General features: G+C 50.3%; 1 protein-coding gene across 1 annotated transcript; it reads right to left on the reverse strand.

The window, feature by feature from the left end:
* Nucleotides 1-5,317: 5,317 nt before the first annotated feature.
* On the reverse strand, nt 5,318-7,349 carry LOC136155276 (melanoma-associated antigen 9-like). Its single transcript, XM_065917103.1, has 3 exons — nt 7,227-7,349; nt 6,691-6,769; nt 5,318-6,342 (listed from the first exon to the last, which is right to left on the reverse strand). The coding sequence occupies exon 3, from the start codon at nt 6,320-6,322 to the stop codon at nt 5,558-5,560; it is 765 nt and encodes a 254-aa protein (XP_065773175.1). The 5' UTR covers nt 6,323-6,342; nt 6,691-6,769; nt 7,227-7,349; the 3' UTR covers nt 5,318-5,557.
* Between the last annotated feature and the right edge of the window lie 6,120 nt (nt 7,350-13,469).

Consider the following 13,469-nt stretch of genomic DNA (forward strand, 5'->3'; position numbering starts at 1 on the left):
AATCATTACCATCTAAAATATTTCTAGATATATAAAAAAGCACAGGTTAAGAAGTACACCTATAATTCTTTGCCCTGTCTACCAACGAGTGCCCAGAAGCAATGACCCTTCAGTACCAATGAGCACACTTAGGGCACAGATCTAGTTTTGTCAATACCATTCGATAATAAAAGGAGCAAGGGCTCCATGAAAAAATTGATGATTCTAGAATTGGGACAGGAAATATGGAAAATGAGCCTGGAGCATCTTGTACAGTGTGAAAATAAAAAAGAGAAAAAGAAATGCTCAAAAAATTTTCAAAAGAAGAAGCAACATTTCCAGGCGTATGACAAAGGTATATACAAAGGGAGTGACAGGAAGAGTTCCTAAAGGCCAATCCGAGAACAATTTGAAAATAAAAATATATAAAGTTGTATTAGATTGTAACCCAAGGTGTAATAAAGATACCATGATTCCATACTGAGAAACAGAAATAATTTCTTAATTACACAAACAAGCATAGGCAAGTGTTCCACACAGAAATATTCCAGTTTATGCAGACACTCCCACTTGTAGAAAGGGGAGCATAACTCCCCACCCCTGAGGCATGGACTGCACATCGTGACTTTCTTCCAAAGAGGACAGGATAGAAAGGGGGCATAAAACAATTACTTTATCACATAGACACATGACAAACACTACCTCAGCCATATGATCAATGAGAGCATCATCAGTGATCAATTATGCTAATAGTATAAAGACTTGATAAAATGTGATGAGAATAGGATTTTACATCTGTAAAATTCCTTCCCCAAACTTGTAATCCCAGGCTAGTCACAAGTAAAATATCAGACAAATACCAGTCAAGGGACATGGTAAAAAACATCTGCCAAGTACGCCTCAAAACTGTCAAGACCATCCAAAGCAAAGAAATGTTAAAGCTAAAAGGAACCCAAGGAGACATTACAAGTAAATATTAGGGTATTTTCCTTCCCAGGTTCTGGGAATGGGTAAAATCTATAGAAATCTGAGTAAAACATGGGCTTTAGTTGATCATAAATAATGCAATAATAATTATTATTATTATAAAAATTATTTATAAATATAAATTTATATTTACATATATATTATTATAAATATATAATGATTATAAATATATATAAATATGTATTTATTATATATTATATTATATTATACATATTACATATATTATATATTATATATAAATAAATAATAATTTAATATATAAAATATTGTAATATATAAATATATAATATTTAATATATGTAAATATATAATATAATAAATATATAAAAATATAAATTATATTATACATTATATTATATATATTATATATTATATTATAGAAAAATAAAAATATATATTTATGTATATAAATATAAATAAATTGTTATAATAATAATAAACAATGCAATATTTCCTCATTAATTGTAATAAATATATCATATTACTGTCAGATATCAGGAATAGGGGAGACTGGGTGATGGCCATAAGAGATTTCTGCTATTCTCACAATTTCTTCTTTCAAGTCATAATGGGTTACAAGGGTTAAAAGGGTTACAAAGGAAAAAGGTGAAAATAAAGACTATTTTCAAAATTAAAAAGGCAAGGAAACTTTGGGCACAACATGCTGAGTATGTTAAAAAAGGACATAGAAAGGAAACCAAACACAAGCACATGGAACCTGTAAGTATGAAACAACAATTGCTAAACTAGCTTCAGCTTTTCCTCTCCCTTAACCTCCAATCCCATATAATATACTAAAACCGGGCCTCTTCCAGAAACATCTCTGGATCCACTTTTTTCTCAAGTCCCACAAACACTGCCCTAATCCAACCTCATAGATGTTTTGCCTGGATACGGCAAAAGCCACCAACCAAGAGCAGGTGGAGACCTGGAACCCCATACTTGCTGAAAAATCACTTTAAGACGTCTGCCAGTGTTATTTGCTACAGAGGTCTGTCAAGATCCAGGCAGGTGTCAATGTCTTGCCTTGAATACAAGGGTCCAAAGCAAACCTTTAGCTGTGCATACATGTGAGTGCTCGTGTCTGACTCTTTGTGACACCATGGACTGTGGCACACTCCCCCCACCCCCGTCTCCTATGTCCATGGGATTTCCCAGGCAAGAATAGAGGAGTGGGATACCTTTTCCTCATCTAGAGTATCTTCCCACCCAGGGATCGAAGTTGCATCTCCCACATTGCAGGCAGATTCTTTAACACTGAGCCTCCAGGGAAGCCATGAGGAAACACAGGGACTTCTCAGAGGAGCAGAACACTCACTGAGAATCCTTTACCCAAGGGAGGTGCTTGTCCAATCTGTGATGCCCTGGGAAAGATCAGCTTGGGAACAGGGTGGTGTGTGTCCACACAGCCGCTGCTGCAGAAGATCCTGGATCCTGGAACTGACCTCCAGATAAGTCGGTGGGTGTGAGGGCGAGTTTGGGCCGCCTCGCAATCAAAGGACTGAGGTTCTTATGTACCCAGAGCAAGAACCCAACCACACCTAACAGTCATATCCCATAAGGAGCATGAGGAGTACCTGCCATGAGAGCTGCCACATACACATCCTGGAGTGCCCCCTGGGGCTGTGGTCCCAGCCTTGGCCCCAGAGCACAGACATCCTCATGGAGGCCAGAGCGGCAGCTCACCAACAGTGGCACCTGCTCCCCCTCCCTCTCCCGGCCAGCCCCAGGCAAGTCTGATGGGATCTCCAGGGGCTTGCTGCTTCCATGTCTCTGGGGCTGTTGACCCTCTATGCAGCCTGCACCCGTGGGCCCCAGATTCCTCTCCTACCTGGCTCCTTTCTGAATCCTCATTGGAGTCTGGGACCTCTGGCGCCTGGGGTAGCATCATCCCAGCCATCTGCTAGAGCTTTTCCTCTGCTCAAACAGCCCGACTGGGGACACCAAAGTCCTAGCTAGCTATGCCGGTGGCTGACCAGACAGCCCTCTGCCTCTCACACTCAGGCTCAAAAGCCAGGACCTCACAGTCACATTCACAAGACCCTGAGTTTCCTCCAACACACTCCACAGGGATTCCACAGGGAATGAATGGTCTGATACACCTCAGGACCTTAGAGATGTGCCCTGCAATTCCATGGCAATGACTACTACTGACCTCCCATGAGGAGTCTTGCCCAGGGGTTGCATCAAGACCTGCTGGCTCCACCTGAAGAACAGTGGAAGGACTGCTCTGGGATTTCCAAATAAAGTTACACACATGAGGTCATCAGGACCAGGGCCTAATCCACTCTCAGTGGGGAGTGACGGATGGGGCGGAAGCAGGACAAAACCCAAGGCAAGGTTCTAGCGGAGAGGGGGCGCTGTGGGCAGCAGTGGTGGGGAGGCCTCGGGGCTGGGCGCCACCAGGAGGATGCCCCCAACAGGGGACTTTGGCAGCTGGCTGCTGCCCTCCTGATGGAGACTGATCACAGCCCCAAGGGGGCTGACAGTGCAGCTCGTGGGAGGTAGGGGCAGGCTGTGGGTCTTTGGTGGGGGTGGGTGGAATTCCTGAAGCCAGTTCCCTGTGGGGCAGCCTCTCTCAAGTGTCAGAGGTGAGGGGTTTGAGTCACTGGAAGAGAAACCACACTTGGAGTGGTCTATGTCTGTGTGTTGTCCTGACTTGAGGATTACCCCCAGGTGCCCATGTCCCTTCAGAACAAATGGTTGTTGACAAAATGCTTCTGCTCAAAATTCACTGGCCCTGGGTCATCATATGACCCTTCCTAAATGAAGAGGCCTGGCAGGGTCATGTCCCCATGTGTGCAGGGAGGGAGGAAGACAAGAGGTGACTGAACACCTGACATCTCTCCAATTCCACACTGCCTAGCAGATGCTCCACAAAGAGCAGCAGTTAAAAATCTCTTTTGTTTTGGGGAGGAGAGTCTGAGCAGGTCACATGGGTCTTGACATTTTCCACCTTTTCCAAGTGTCCACTGACTATGTGGCTGCTACCTTGTATGTGGCCAGAATCACATTTCTTGCTCCTGTTGTTCTCTGACACTCAGCATGGAGAGCTGCCCCTTCAGCCCCCTGCACCCATCCACACCCCCACTGCAGTGACCTCACCACCTCCTTAGGCCCGGAAGTCGCTCCTGCCTTTTCATGCCAGGCACAGCCTTAACCTGGGTCTCTGCTGCCTCCACACTTCTGAACCTGCCTGAATCCGGGGACGCTGCTGGATGTTGCATCTTTACTGGCTACTACTTATTTCTCGTGTTATTCGCATCTCAGACTCTGTCCCTCTCTCTTCTGGAAATGGTTTTGTTTTCAGGACACCTCAGAGAATTGGCAGCTTAGTTAGAAATGGAATAGAAAACCCCTCAGAATTGCTGTTCTGTGTTTTCCTCCCGGAGAATATATATCAATTTCGGTGTTTGTCTGTGTTTCGGGGTGGAGAGTAGTGTGTCCAGCTGGGCACAGCTCACTCAAAGATCCCTGGATTCTCGTCACACAGCAGGTCCTGTCCACTTTTGCAGCTTCTCTTTACTCATTTCATCCAAATGAAATCTAGACCATGCTCACAAGTGAAAATCATAAAGTCCAGATGACCAAAGACACTGTTATTTCAATGTACTTGCTAATCAGCTTCCCAAGGCAGAGACAAGAAAGTTAGCACAGGGAATACTGGCCAGATACCAAAGAGCAAGATTCACATTTCCTAGGATTCCAAGCAGATGGTGGAAAGAAAACACCTATTTCATCCCTGTGGTCAATAACTATGGGACAAGTGCCAGGACCCATTCCTGCCTGCCCTAGAAAGAGAACTCTCTGGGGTTTATCCAAGAAGCAAAAGGACACCACACAGCAAAGATCCGTTTCAGAGATTCCCCTCACCCCCAAGACAAACCTCATGTGACTGCAGATCCTGGACCATTGCTGTAAGTGTGGGGGTGTCCTGCTACTCCTAGTGTCCCCACTGTTAACATGGCCTTTCACGGAGCAGAGAATCTGTACACGTCTTTGGAATAACTGATCCAATGAGCAGGGGTCTCAGATTGTCTGCTACTTTCTTTAATAACCCAGGAAAATTCAATTAACTGAGATCATTTAGTTATTGTGAATGACAGACAAGAAGGCCATAAGCATGAATTCACTATGATTACTTTTATTATCCAACTCTTCTCCATACAATACTATTGCTACAGAAGTTCACATTTTCAAAACATTTCTAATTTCGATTCCATTGCATTCTGTTCAGGACCACAAAACAAAATGGAAGACTTTCCAATCTCTTTTAGAAAACAGCAAAACTCTTGCTTTTGAACTGTGTTACATCAGATACACTCGGATCAATATCATTCACAAAGCTAAGATATGAAAGTTTCTTTAGCCTTCTTTGAAACCAAACTTTGAAAAATTTCTAAAGAAAACAGAGATGAATCCCCATGTCATCATAGAGAACAGGAACCAAAAGATGCTACAAACTGGTTCCCCCTACTAGCCCGGGCCCTCACATTTTAGAAAGCTGACTACTCCCCTCTTTAACCACAGAGAGAAAGAACAACCTGGCTGCTGCTCTGTCCTAGGCCCCCTATTCCTCCTCCCTCGCATCTTATGCAGACAGGAATGGGAAGGCCCTCAAAGCCCTTGGGTTGACCGTGAGCATAAATGCCATGACTTGCCACTTGCTGGTCTCCACATAGGCCCGGGGACCCCACAGGAACTCATAGCGAGCAGGGTGGCTGTCAGGCACCTGCTCGTACCGCAGGTATCCCTCCCGCACCCACACTTGGGTCAGAAGCTCCCTGGGCTCCTCAAAGAAACAGTGCTCACTCCCAACATACATCCCCATCTTGCTGAGTGCTCCCCAGACCACCTCCTCTGGGGCCGGGTCTCCAAACCGCATGATCATGCTGAGGACCAGCACCAAGAAGCCGGCCTTGGGCAGACCCACCCCATCGCTCAGCATCTCATCGCAAGTGAGGCCCAGGATGGGGACCAAGATGTAGGTGTGCTCCGCTGGGTCCACCTCCTTCACATCCACACCAAACAACAGCTGCAGGCACACTGAGACCTCCCTGAAGACCACTGGGAAGTACTCCTGGTTATCCCTGAGGACCTCATTTAGCATTTCCGCCTGGGAGGTCTGCTCCTTGGCTCGATACTTGAGGAGCAGGAACTTCATCAGTTTACCTATCATCCTATGCAGAATTTCTTGGGGCAAGGCCTCCACAGGAGCGGAGGAGGATGCTGGGGGGTAGGAGGCCAAGTGGGATGCAGACTCCCCCACCTCAGCCTCCAAGAGCGGCACCTCGACAGGGCCCTGGTCCTCGCCTGGGTCCTGAAGGCCTTCTTCGGGTTTGCTGAGCTCACTCATCTCAACCACGAGCACAATGCCTGAGGTCAAACAAGACACGGAAGTGAGGCAGAGGTACAGATGGGGACCAAGGGCCTCTGGGAGAGAGGAGGTGTGAGCAACCTGGGCTAAGAAACACATCCTGGATGGTACAACACAGGCCACTTACAGATCTCCCGTTGAGGGGTACTCTCAGACCTCACAGGATTGCTCCTCCTGGGAGGCCAACCCCTGGCTACCCGAAGGAGGAATGGAGGTAACTCCCAAGCAAGTCGCCAGCACAGCCTGAGATTTCCGGGTCCAAAAAAGTGGGAGGAATTGGGGCCTTCTGGGGCCCCCCTATGTCCTGGGATATGGAGCCTATGGTTCACTTCAGGTCACCCTCTCACCTTGATTCCTGATACTGCCTGTCTGAACTCAGGACACAGGCTTCAGACCTCTGCCTTCGCCTCCTGGTTCCTGGAGCTCCTGGGAGAGAAATGGAGTTGACATCTAAGGGCTATACTGTGGCACAGCCCTGGGCCTTCTGTGCTGGTAGGTGGGGACGGACACTCGGGTTACACCCAGTTGTGTTGTGGGTACCTTGTAATGCTCACCTTTCCCCTGGCATGACCTGGACCTACCCCTTTGGAGGAGTAGAAGGAAACTCAAAACAAGACACAAGCCTGAACAGAAAGCACTGAGGGGCACCACATGCGGCCGCACCTGTCCAGGGTCTCGCGCGGGTCCTAGGCTGGGGAGATGCTCGGTCCCCAGCTCCTCCTCACGTCCTGCCTGGCCTCCAAACACTCGCCACAGGGCGGGGCTCTGTTCAGTCCAACCTTGGGGTTGGGGAGTTCTGCCCCTGCCAACGTGAAGCATCCAACTCTGCCCGTAAAACCTCACCTCCCGAGTTCCCTAAGCCAGGGGTCAAGAAACTGCTCACCCTGCTCACCCCACTCTGGGCCCTGCAAGACCCTCTTGCAAGGGTCAAGATCCCTCCATGTTGGGTTCGAACCGCCTCAATCCTTCCTCACATGGAGCCTGGACTCCAGGCAGGACTCGCGTTTGTCCCGTTCGCCATTTTGAGACCCCGCCACTTTCACAAGGCCTCCAGTCCCTCTGAGACCCGCATGTGAGGAAGTCAGACAGACCTAGTGTGCTCTTCTCACCCCAAGGGCTCCCAGGACCGACTACAGGGAAGGGGATCTGTAGGGTTCCATAGGTCCTCACCCAGGTTACTTAGAGTCCTCCTTCAGGAACCTCACCTTGCCTCCGCACAGGACCTGGATTCTCGCCTCTCCGCAACTGAAGCCCCGCCCCTTATACCAGGACCCCAGTCTCCTGAAGACCCGGATGTCAGGAAGCCAGCTAATGCCTGTGGCGCTCATCCTGTCCCCACGGTTGCCCTGGACTGACAACAGAGATGCGCTTCTCTGGGGTCTCCTCTGATTAGGGATTCAGGGTCCTCTAGTCCCTCTTCAGGGTCCTCAAGGTCTTCAACCCTGCAGGACCTGGGACTCGGCCCCCCTGAGGCCCCGCCCCATATGTGACGTCCCCATCAGAGACCGGGATGTCAGGAAGTGAGACCATGCACTTTGGGCTTATCGTATCCCAAATTGGGCAAGGACCAACAGCAGCTCCAGGATTTTCTGAGGTCTCCTCTGATTTGGGTCCAGGGTCCCCTCAGTCTTCCGTCAGGGTCCTCAAATTGAAACCCTGGAGGAGCTGGGCTTCTTCCCTCTGCTCACTTGAGGCTACACCCCCTTTCCCAGGTCCCCAGTTTCTCTGAGACCCAGATGTCAGGAATTGCAGCATGTGCTCATCCACCCCCTGTGCTCCCTGAGACTTCATGTGAGCGTCCCGTCTCTGATCAACACAAGGGACATGCCCAGATCTGCCAGGGCTCAAGATGAGGTTCCTGAGGGAGGATGTAGGAACCCCACATATTCCTGACCCTGCTGTCAGCCCTGGGCCACCCTGGTGGTGGGATGAGCGCTTGGCAGCCTCTTCTGACTTCCGCATCTGTGTCTCAGAAATATTAGGCAATTGGTAGAAGCTTCAGGGCCTCAGATGGGCAGTGGGAAAGGTCTTCTTTCTTTTGAGAGTCAAGGTGAGGACACTGAGGAAGGACAGAGGGGACCCTGGATCCCAGAGCAGAGTGGACTCTGTGAGGACATTGGGTGGATGAACGTATGTTGCATTTCCTGACTGGGTCTCAGAGAGACTGGGGACCTGGTATGGGGGCTGACTTCCTAATATACAGATTTCAGACTGGTGTCCTAGTATACAGAGATGACTTTCTGACATCTGCATTTCAGAAAGACTGGGTTCCTGGTATGAGGTTTGGGGCATTATTAGGGGAGAGGAGAGGATCTGAAGTCGTACCTGGAGATAAGGTGAGGTCTCTGAGGGAAGGCTGACGGGACCGCAAGTGAAAACTCAAGGAATCCCAAGATAAGACTGATGGAACCCCACAGATCCCTGCCCCTGCCATCGGCCCTGGGAGCTCTCAGGGTGAGAAGAGCACACTAGGTCTGTCCTGAGTTCCTGACATCCAGCTCTGTGAGACTCGGGACATGGCTTGAGGAGCAGGGACTACGGTGGGGAGAGGACCGAGACTGGTACTCCTGGAAATCAAGGTGAGGACCCTGAGGGAGGACTGAGGGTAGCCAGATCTCAGAACAGAGGGAACCGTGGTAGTCCCTGGGCAGGTTAACCTCGTGCCGGATGGCCTGACAACCCTGGCAGAGAGACTGGGGACCTCTTGAAAGGAGGGGAAACTCCAAATGGCAGATGGGACACTTGCAGTTCTTGTCTGGAGTCTAGGCTCCATGCAAGGAATTTAGGCATTTAAACCCCAACAGGGAGGGATCTTGGCCCTTACAAGAGGGTCTTGGTGGGCACAGAGTGGGGTGAGAAGTTTCTTGACCTCTGGCTTAGGGACCTCGGTAGGTGAGGTTTTTCAGGCAAAGCCGAAGGCTTCCGGTCAGCAGAGGCTGGGCTCCTCAAAGGCAGTGGAGGACTGAGCAGACCCCCGCCCCTGTGGTCAGTGCTGGGAAGGCAGGCAGGACATGAGGAGGAGGTGAGTACCAAACATTTCCCTAGCCTAGGCCCCGCAGGAGACCCAGGGCAGATGTAGCCGCACGTGGGCCCCTCAGCGCTTTCTGTTCAGTCTCAGGTCTTGTTCTGAGTTTCCCTTCAGGCCCCCAGAGGGGAAGTACCAGGTTGTAGCAGGGGAAATGTAAGCACTACAAGGGAGCTCTAAGGGGACCTCTCACCACACAACTGAGGGGATCTCACAGTATGCACCCCTCGTACCGTCAGAGAATGCTCAGGGCTCTGCCACAGGATACCACTGAGGTGCCCCCTCCATTTCTCACAGGAGCTGTAGGAACCAGGAGGTGAAGACAAATGTCTGAGGCCAGTTTCCTGAGGTCAGAGAGCTGAGGAGGTCTAGGCAATGCCAGGAGTCAAGGTGACGAGGGTGCCCTGAGTGGACACCAAGTGCTGCCCATCCCAGAACAGAGGGGACCCCCAAGGGCCCAATTTACTCACCTTGTCAGTCCCAGAAATCTAGGGCTGTGCTGAACACACTCTGGGGAGCCACCTCACATCCTTCTTCAGGTAGCCAGGGAACTGGCCACTCCAGAGGCATGACCCTGTGTCGTCTGAGAGCACTTTTCAAGAGGAGACCTGCAAGTGGCTTGTGGCCGCCCAGGGTGCAGTTCTCATGTGCGGCCATTCACAGGCCATCTATCCACCACCCAGGCCCATTGTCCCCATCTGTCCCATTTGCCCCCATGCCTCACTCCTGCCTCACTCTGTAGTTTCATCTCAGGAATCATGCTCATGGTCAAGATGACTGAGCTGAGCAAGCTCGAGGAAGACCTTTAGGACCCAGGTGAGGCCAGAGACCTGGAGAGGTGCAGCACTCTGGGGCTGAGGCAGGGGAGGCTGCATCCCCCTCAGCCTCCTCCCCCACAGTCTCCTGCTCCGCCCTTGTGGAGACCTTGCCCCCGGGAGCTCTGAATGACCTAGTGGCTAACTTGATGAAGTTCTTGCTCCTGTAGTATCTGGCCAAACATCTGACATCCCAGGCAGAAATGCTGAAGAAGGTCCTCAGGGATAACCAGGAGCACAACCTGGTGGTCTTCAGTCAACCTTCAGAGTGTCTACACGTTGCCGTTGGTTTGGAGGTAAAGGAGTTGGACCCCGAGGAGCACATCTACATCATGGTCCCTACCCTGGGCTTCACCTGCGATGTGATGCTGAGCAATGGGCAGAGCCTTCCCAAGTCTGGCCTCCTAGTACTGGTCTTCAACCTGATCATGCAGAATGAAGACCTGCTCCCTGAGAAAGCAGTCTTGGAAGCACTCAGCAGGATGGGGGTGTGTGGTGGGAGTGAGCACTGTGTCTTTGGGGAGCCCAGGGTGCTGCTGACCCAAGTGTGGGTGCGGGAGGGATGCCTGGAGTACCAGCAGGTGCCTGACAGCCACCCTGCTCGCTTTGAGTTCCTGAGGGGTCCCTGGCCTATGTGGAGACCAGCAAGTGGCAAGTCATGGTGTGTGTGCTCAGCATCAAACAGAGGGCTTTGAGGGCCTCCCCACTTCTGTCTGAGAGGCTGAGAGGGAGGAAGAATAGGCGGTCTGAGCCAGAGTAGCAGCCAGGGTAATCCTTCCCTTTGTGATTGAAGAGGGAGTAGTCAGCCTTCTCAGAAGTGAGGGCCCGGGCCAGTTGGGGGAACCAGTGCACAGCATCTTTGGGCTCATGTTCTCTACAATGACATGGAGATTCATCTATTTTCCTTAGAAAATCTTCAAGCTTTGATTGTTTTCCCAAAAGGCTAAATAAAGTTCAGTGTCTTAGCTTGGAGAATGAGGTTGATCACTTTGTGTTTGTGCTTACACAGTTCAAGAACATGAGTTTTGCTGTTTTGTAAGAGATTGGAAACTCTTCCATTTTGTTTTGTGACCCTGAATGGGACACAGTGGATTTGGAATTAGAACCGTTTCAGAAATGTGAGCTTGTGGTGGAGTGGTGGATTCGCTCAGTCATGTCCGACCCTTTGCGACCCCATGGACTGTAGCCCACAAGGCTCCTCAATCCATGTGATTTTCCAGGGAAGAGTACTGGTGTGGGTTGCCATTTCCTTCTCCAGGGGATCATTCTGACCCAGGGATGGAACACCGGTCTCCAGATTGTAGACTGACGCTTTACCGTCTGAGGCACCAGGGAAGCACTAATATTAATGGGGCAAGAATTAGATGATAAAAGTAATTGCAATGAATTCATCCATCTGTCCTTGTGTGTCATTCTCAAAAACTAAATTATCTTTATTTGGGTTTGCCTGGGTTATTTAAGCAGTTAGCAGGCAATTAATCTGAGGTCCCTGTTCACTAGCTCATATATTCCGAAGACCTTTATGGAGTATCTGCTCCAGGAAAGGCCATTTTAGGAGTGGGGACACTAGGAGAAGCAGGACACCCCCACACCTAGAGCAAAGGTCTAGGGGCCGCAGTCACACAAGGAAGGTGGAGAGACCTCCCCTAGTCGCACTGAACAAGGCAACACGAGGTAGGGCGGTGGGGCTCCAGGAGGAGCACTTGAGTTTCAGCGCCTGAGCCAAGGTGGTTTGGGGCTTTGGAATGCTGGGTTCCTTTGTGGGAGGTGGTCGAGGTGAGGCAGGCAGGTGGTAGCCCTCAGAATTGCAGACAGTGTGTCTTCCAGGTGATGGCAAAATCTGAAATGGATCATTGCTGTAAGGTGTCCTTTTGCATCTTGGATAAAGCACAGAGAGGAAGGAAGGGGTCCTAACTCTTGTCACATTGCTGTTGATCACAGGGGCAAAGGAGATGTTTTTTACCCCACATCTGCTAGGAATCCTGCAGAACTTTGGTCGCACTCCCTTGAAGTGGTGCCCAAGAACTGCATGGAACAACGCATTGTTTCCTGGCCCCGGACATCCAGAACCCACGGTGTAAATTAGCTTTCAATTATCTTGATTGTAATTGGCCATTGTAATCAAGGACTTGACCTTAGTTGGGGCTGCAAGAAAGGAAAGTACTGTTTTGGATGGAAGACCAGCTAGGGCAGAGGCAAAGAGTGGATCTTGCTTCTATTTCCTGGAGGAACTTGGGTCCTGTTGGAACACTCCTTCACACCCAAATTTAACAAGTCTTCGATGGAAATGGGGCTTGCCCGGTAGCTCAAATAATGAAGATTCTGCTTGCATTGTGCAAGACCTGGGATGGATTCCTGGGTCAGGAAGACTGCCTGAAGAAGGGCATGGCAACCCACTCCAGTATTCTTGCCTGGAGACTTCCATGGACAGAGGAGATTGGCAGGCTACAGTCCATGGAGTAGCAAACAGTCAGATACAACTGAGCTACTAACATTATGGTCCACTATGGTCTAAGTTGCAAAGTTTCTTAGTTTTATTTGTGAAACATCTTATTTGGCTGACTAGGTATCCCACATCCTATTGAGGTGCACATTCTCGGACAAGCCCTGGACCACAACGTAGCCAACCCCTTCCCACAGTGGAGAGTGGAGGACAGTCTGGGGGCAACATTGTGACAGATTCCTGCCCCAACATCATAGAGGCAATGGAATCCAGGCCCTGGCAGCTGCATCCCGTCTCTCAGGTGCATCCTACATTCCAACACATGGGCTCCTCAAACCGGCTGGCTTCGCAGGAGAAGAACTGAGGCCACGGGGCTTGGGATCTTCCCAGGCCCACGTGCTATTGAGGGATGAGTTGGGTTCAGAGCCCTGCTCTCAATTCCTCTGGAGCCCCCGCCCTTCTGGCCCACTCCAGGCCACAGGCAGACCTTCCGTCTTCTCACACCTTCCCCTTCTCAGTGCTACATGATGCCTCTGAGATGACAAAAAGCAGGCCCATGGATGGAAGGGGATGAAGAGAATCAGAAGCACTGTGGGGCTGCTGTGTGGTTTGCTGAGAACTGACTTTGCTGGGGGCCAGCATCTCTGTCTAATCCCAGTGCTTCCCGCCAAAGGGCGGAGCCCTGTCCCTGCTGCTGCCATGGGGCGTCCTGCCCAACTGCACCTGCCAGGCTGACCAGCTCCTCACCGAGCAGGAGGGAGGGAGTGTCTGACCTTATGGCACCAATGCCCACTGGGATAAGGCCCCTACAGGCGCCTCTTCAGATACAGGAGGGAAGGTAAC

Source organism: Muntiacus reevesi, unplaced genomic scaffold (genome assembly GCF_963930625.1).
Source record: "Muntiacus reevesi unplaced genomic scaffold, mMunRee1.1 SCAFFOLD_111, whole genome shotgun sequence".
Lineage (NCBI taxonomy): Eukaryota > Metazoa > Chordata > Mammalia > Artiodactyla > Cervidae > Muntiacus > Muntiacus reevesi.

Bases quoted from the DNA above. Each gene is read 5' to 3' on its own strand.
- LOC136155276 (XM_065917103.1), bottom strand. From the start codon at position 6,322: ATGAGTGAGCTCAGCAAACCCGAAGAAGGCCTTCAGGACCCAGGCGAG.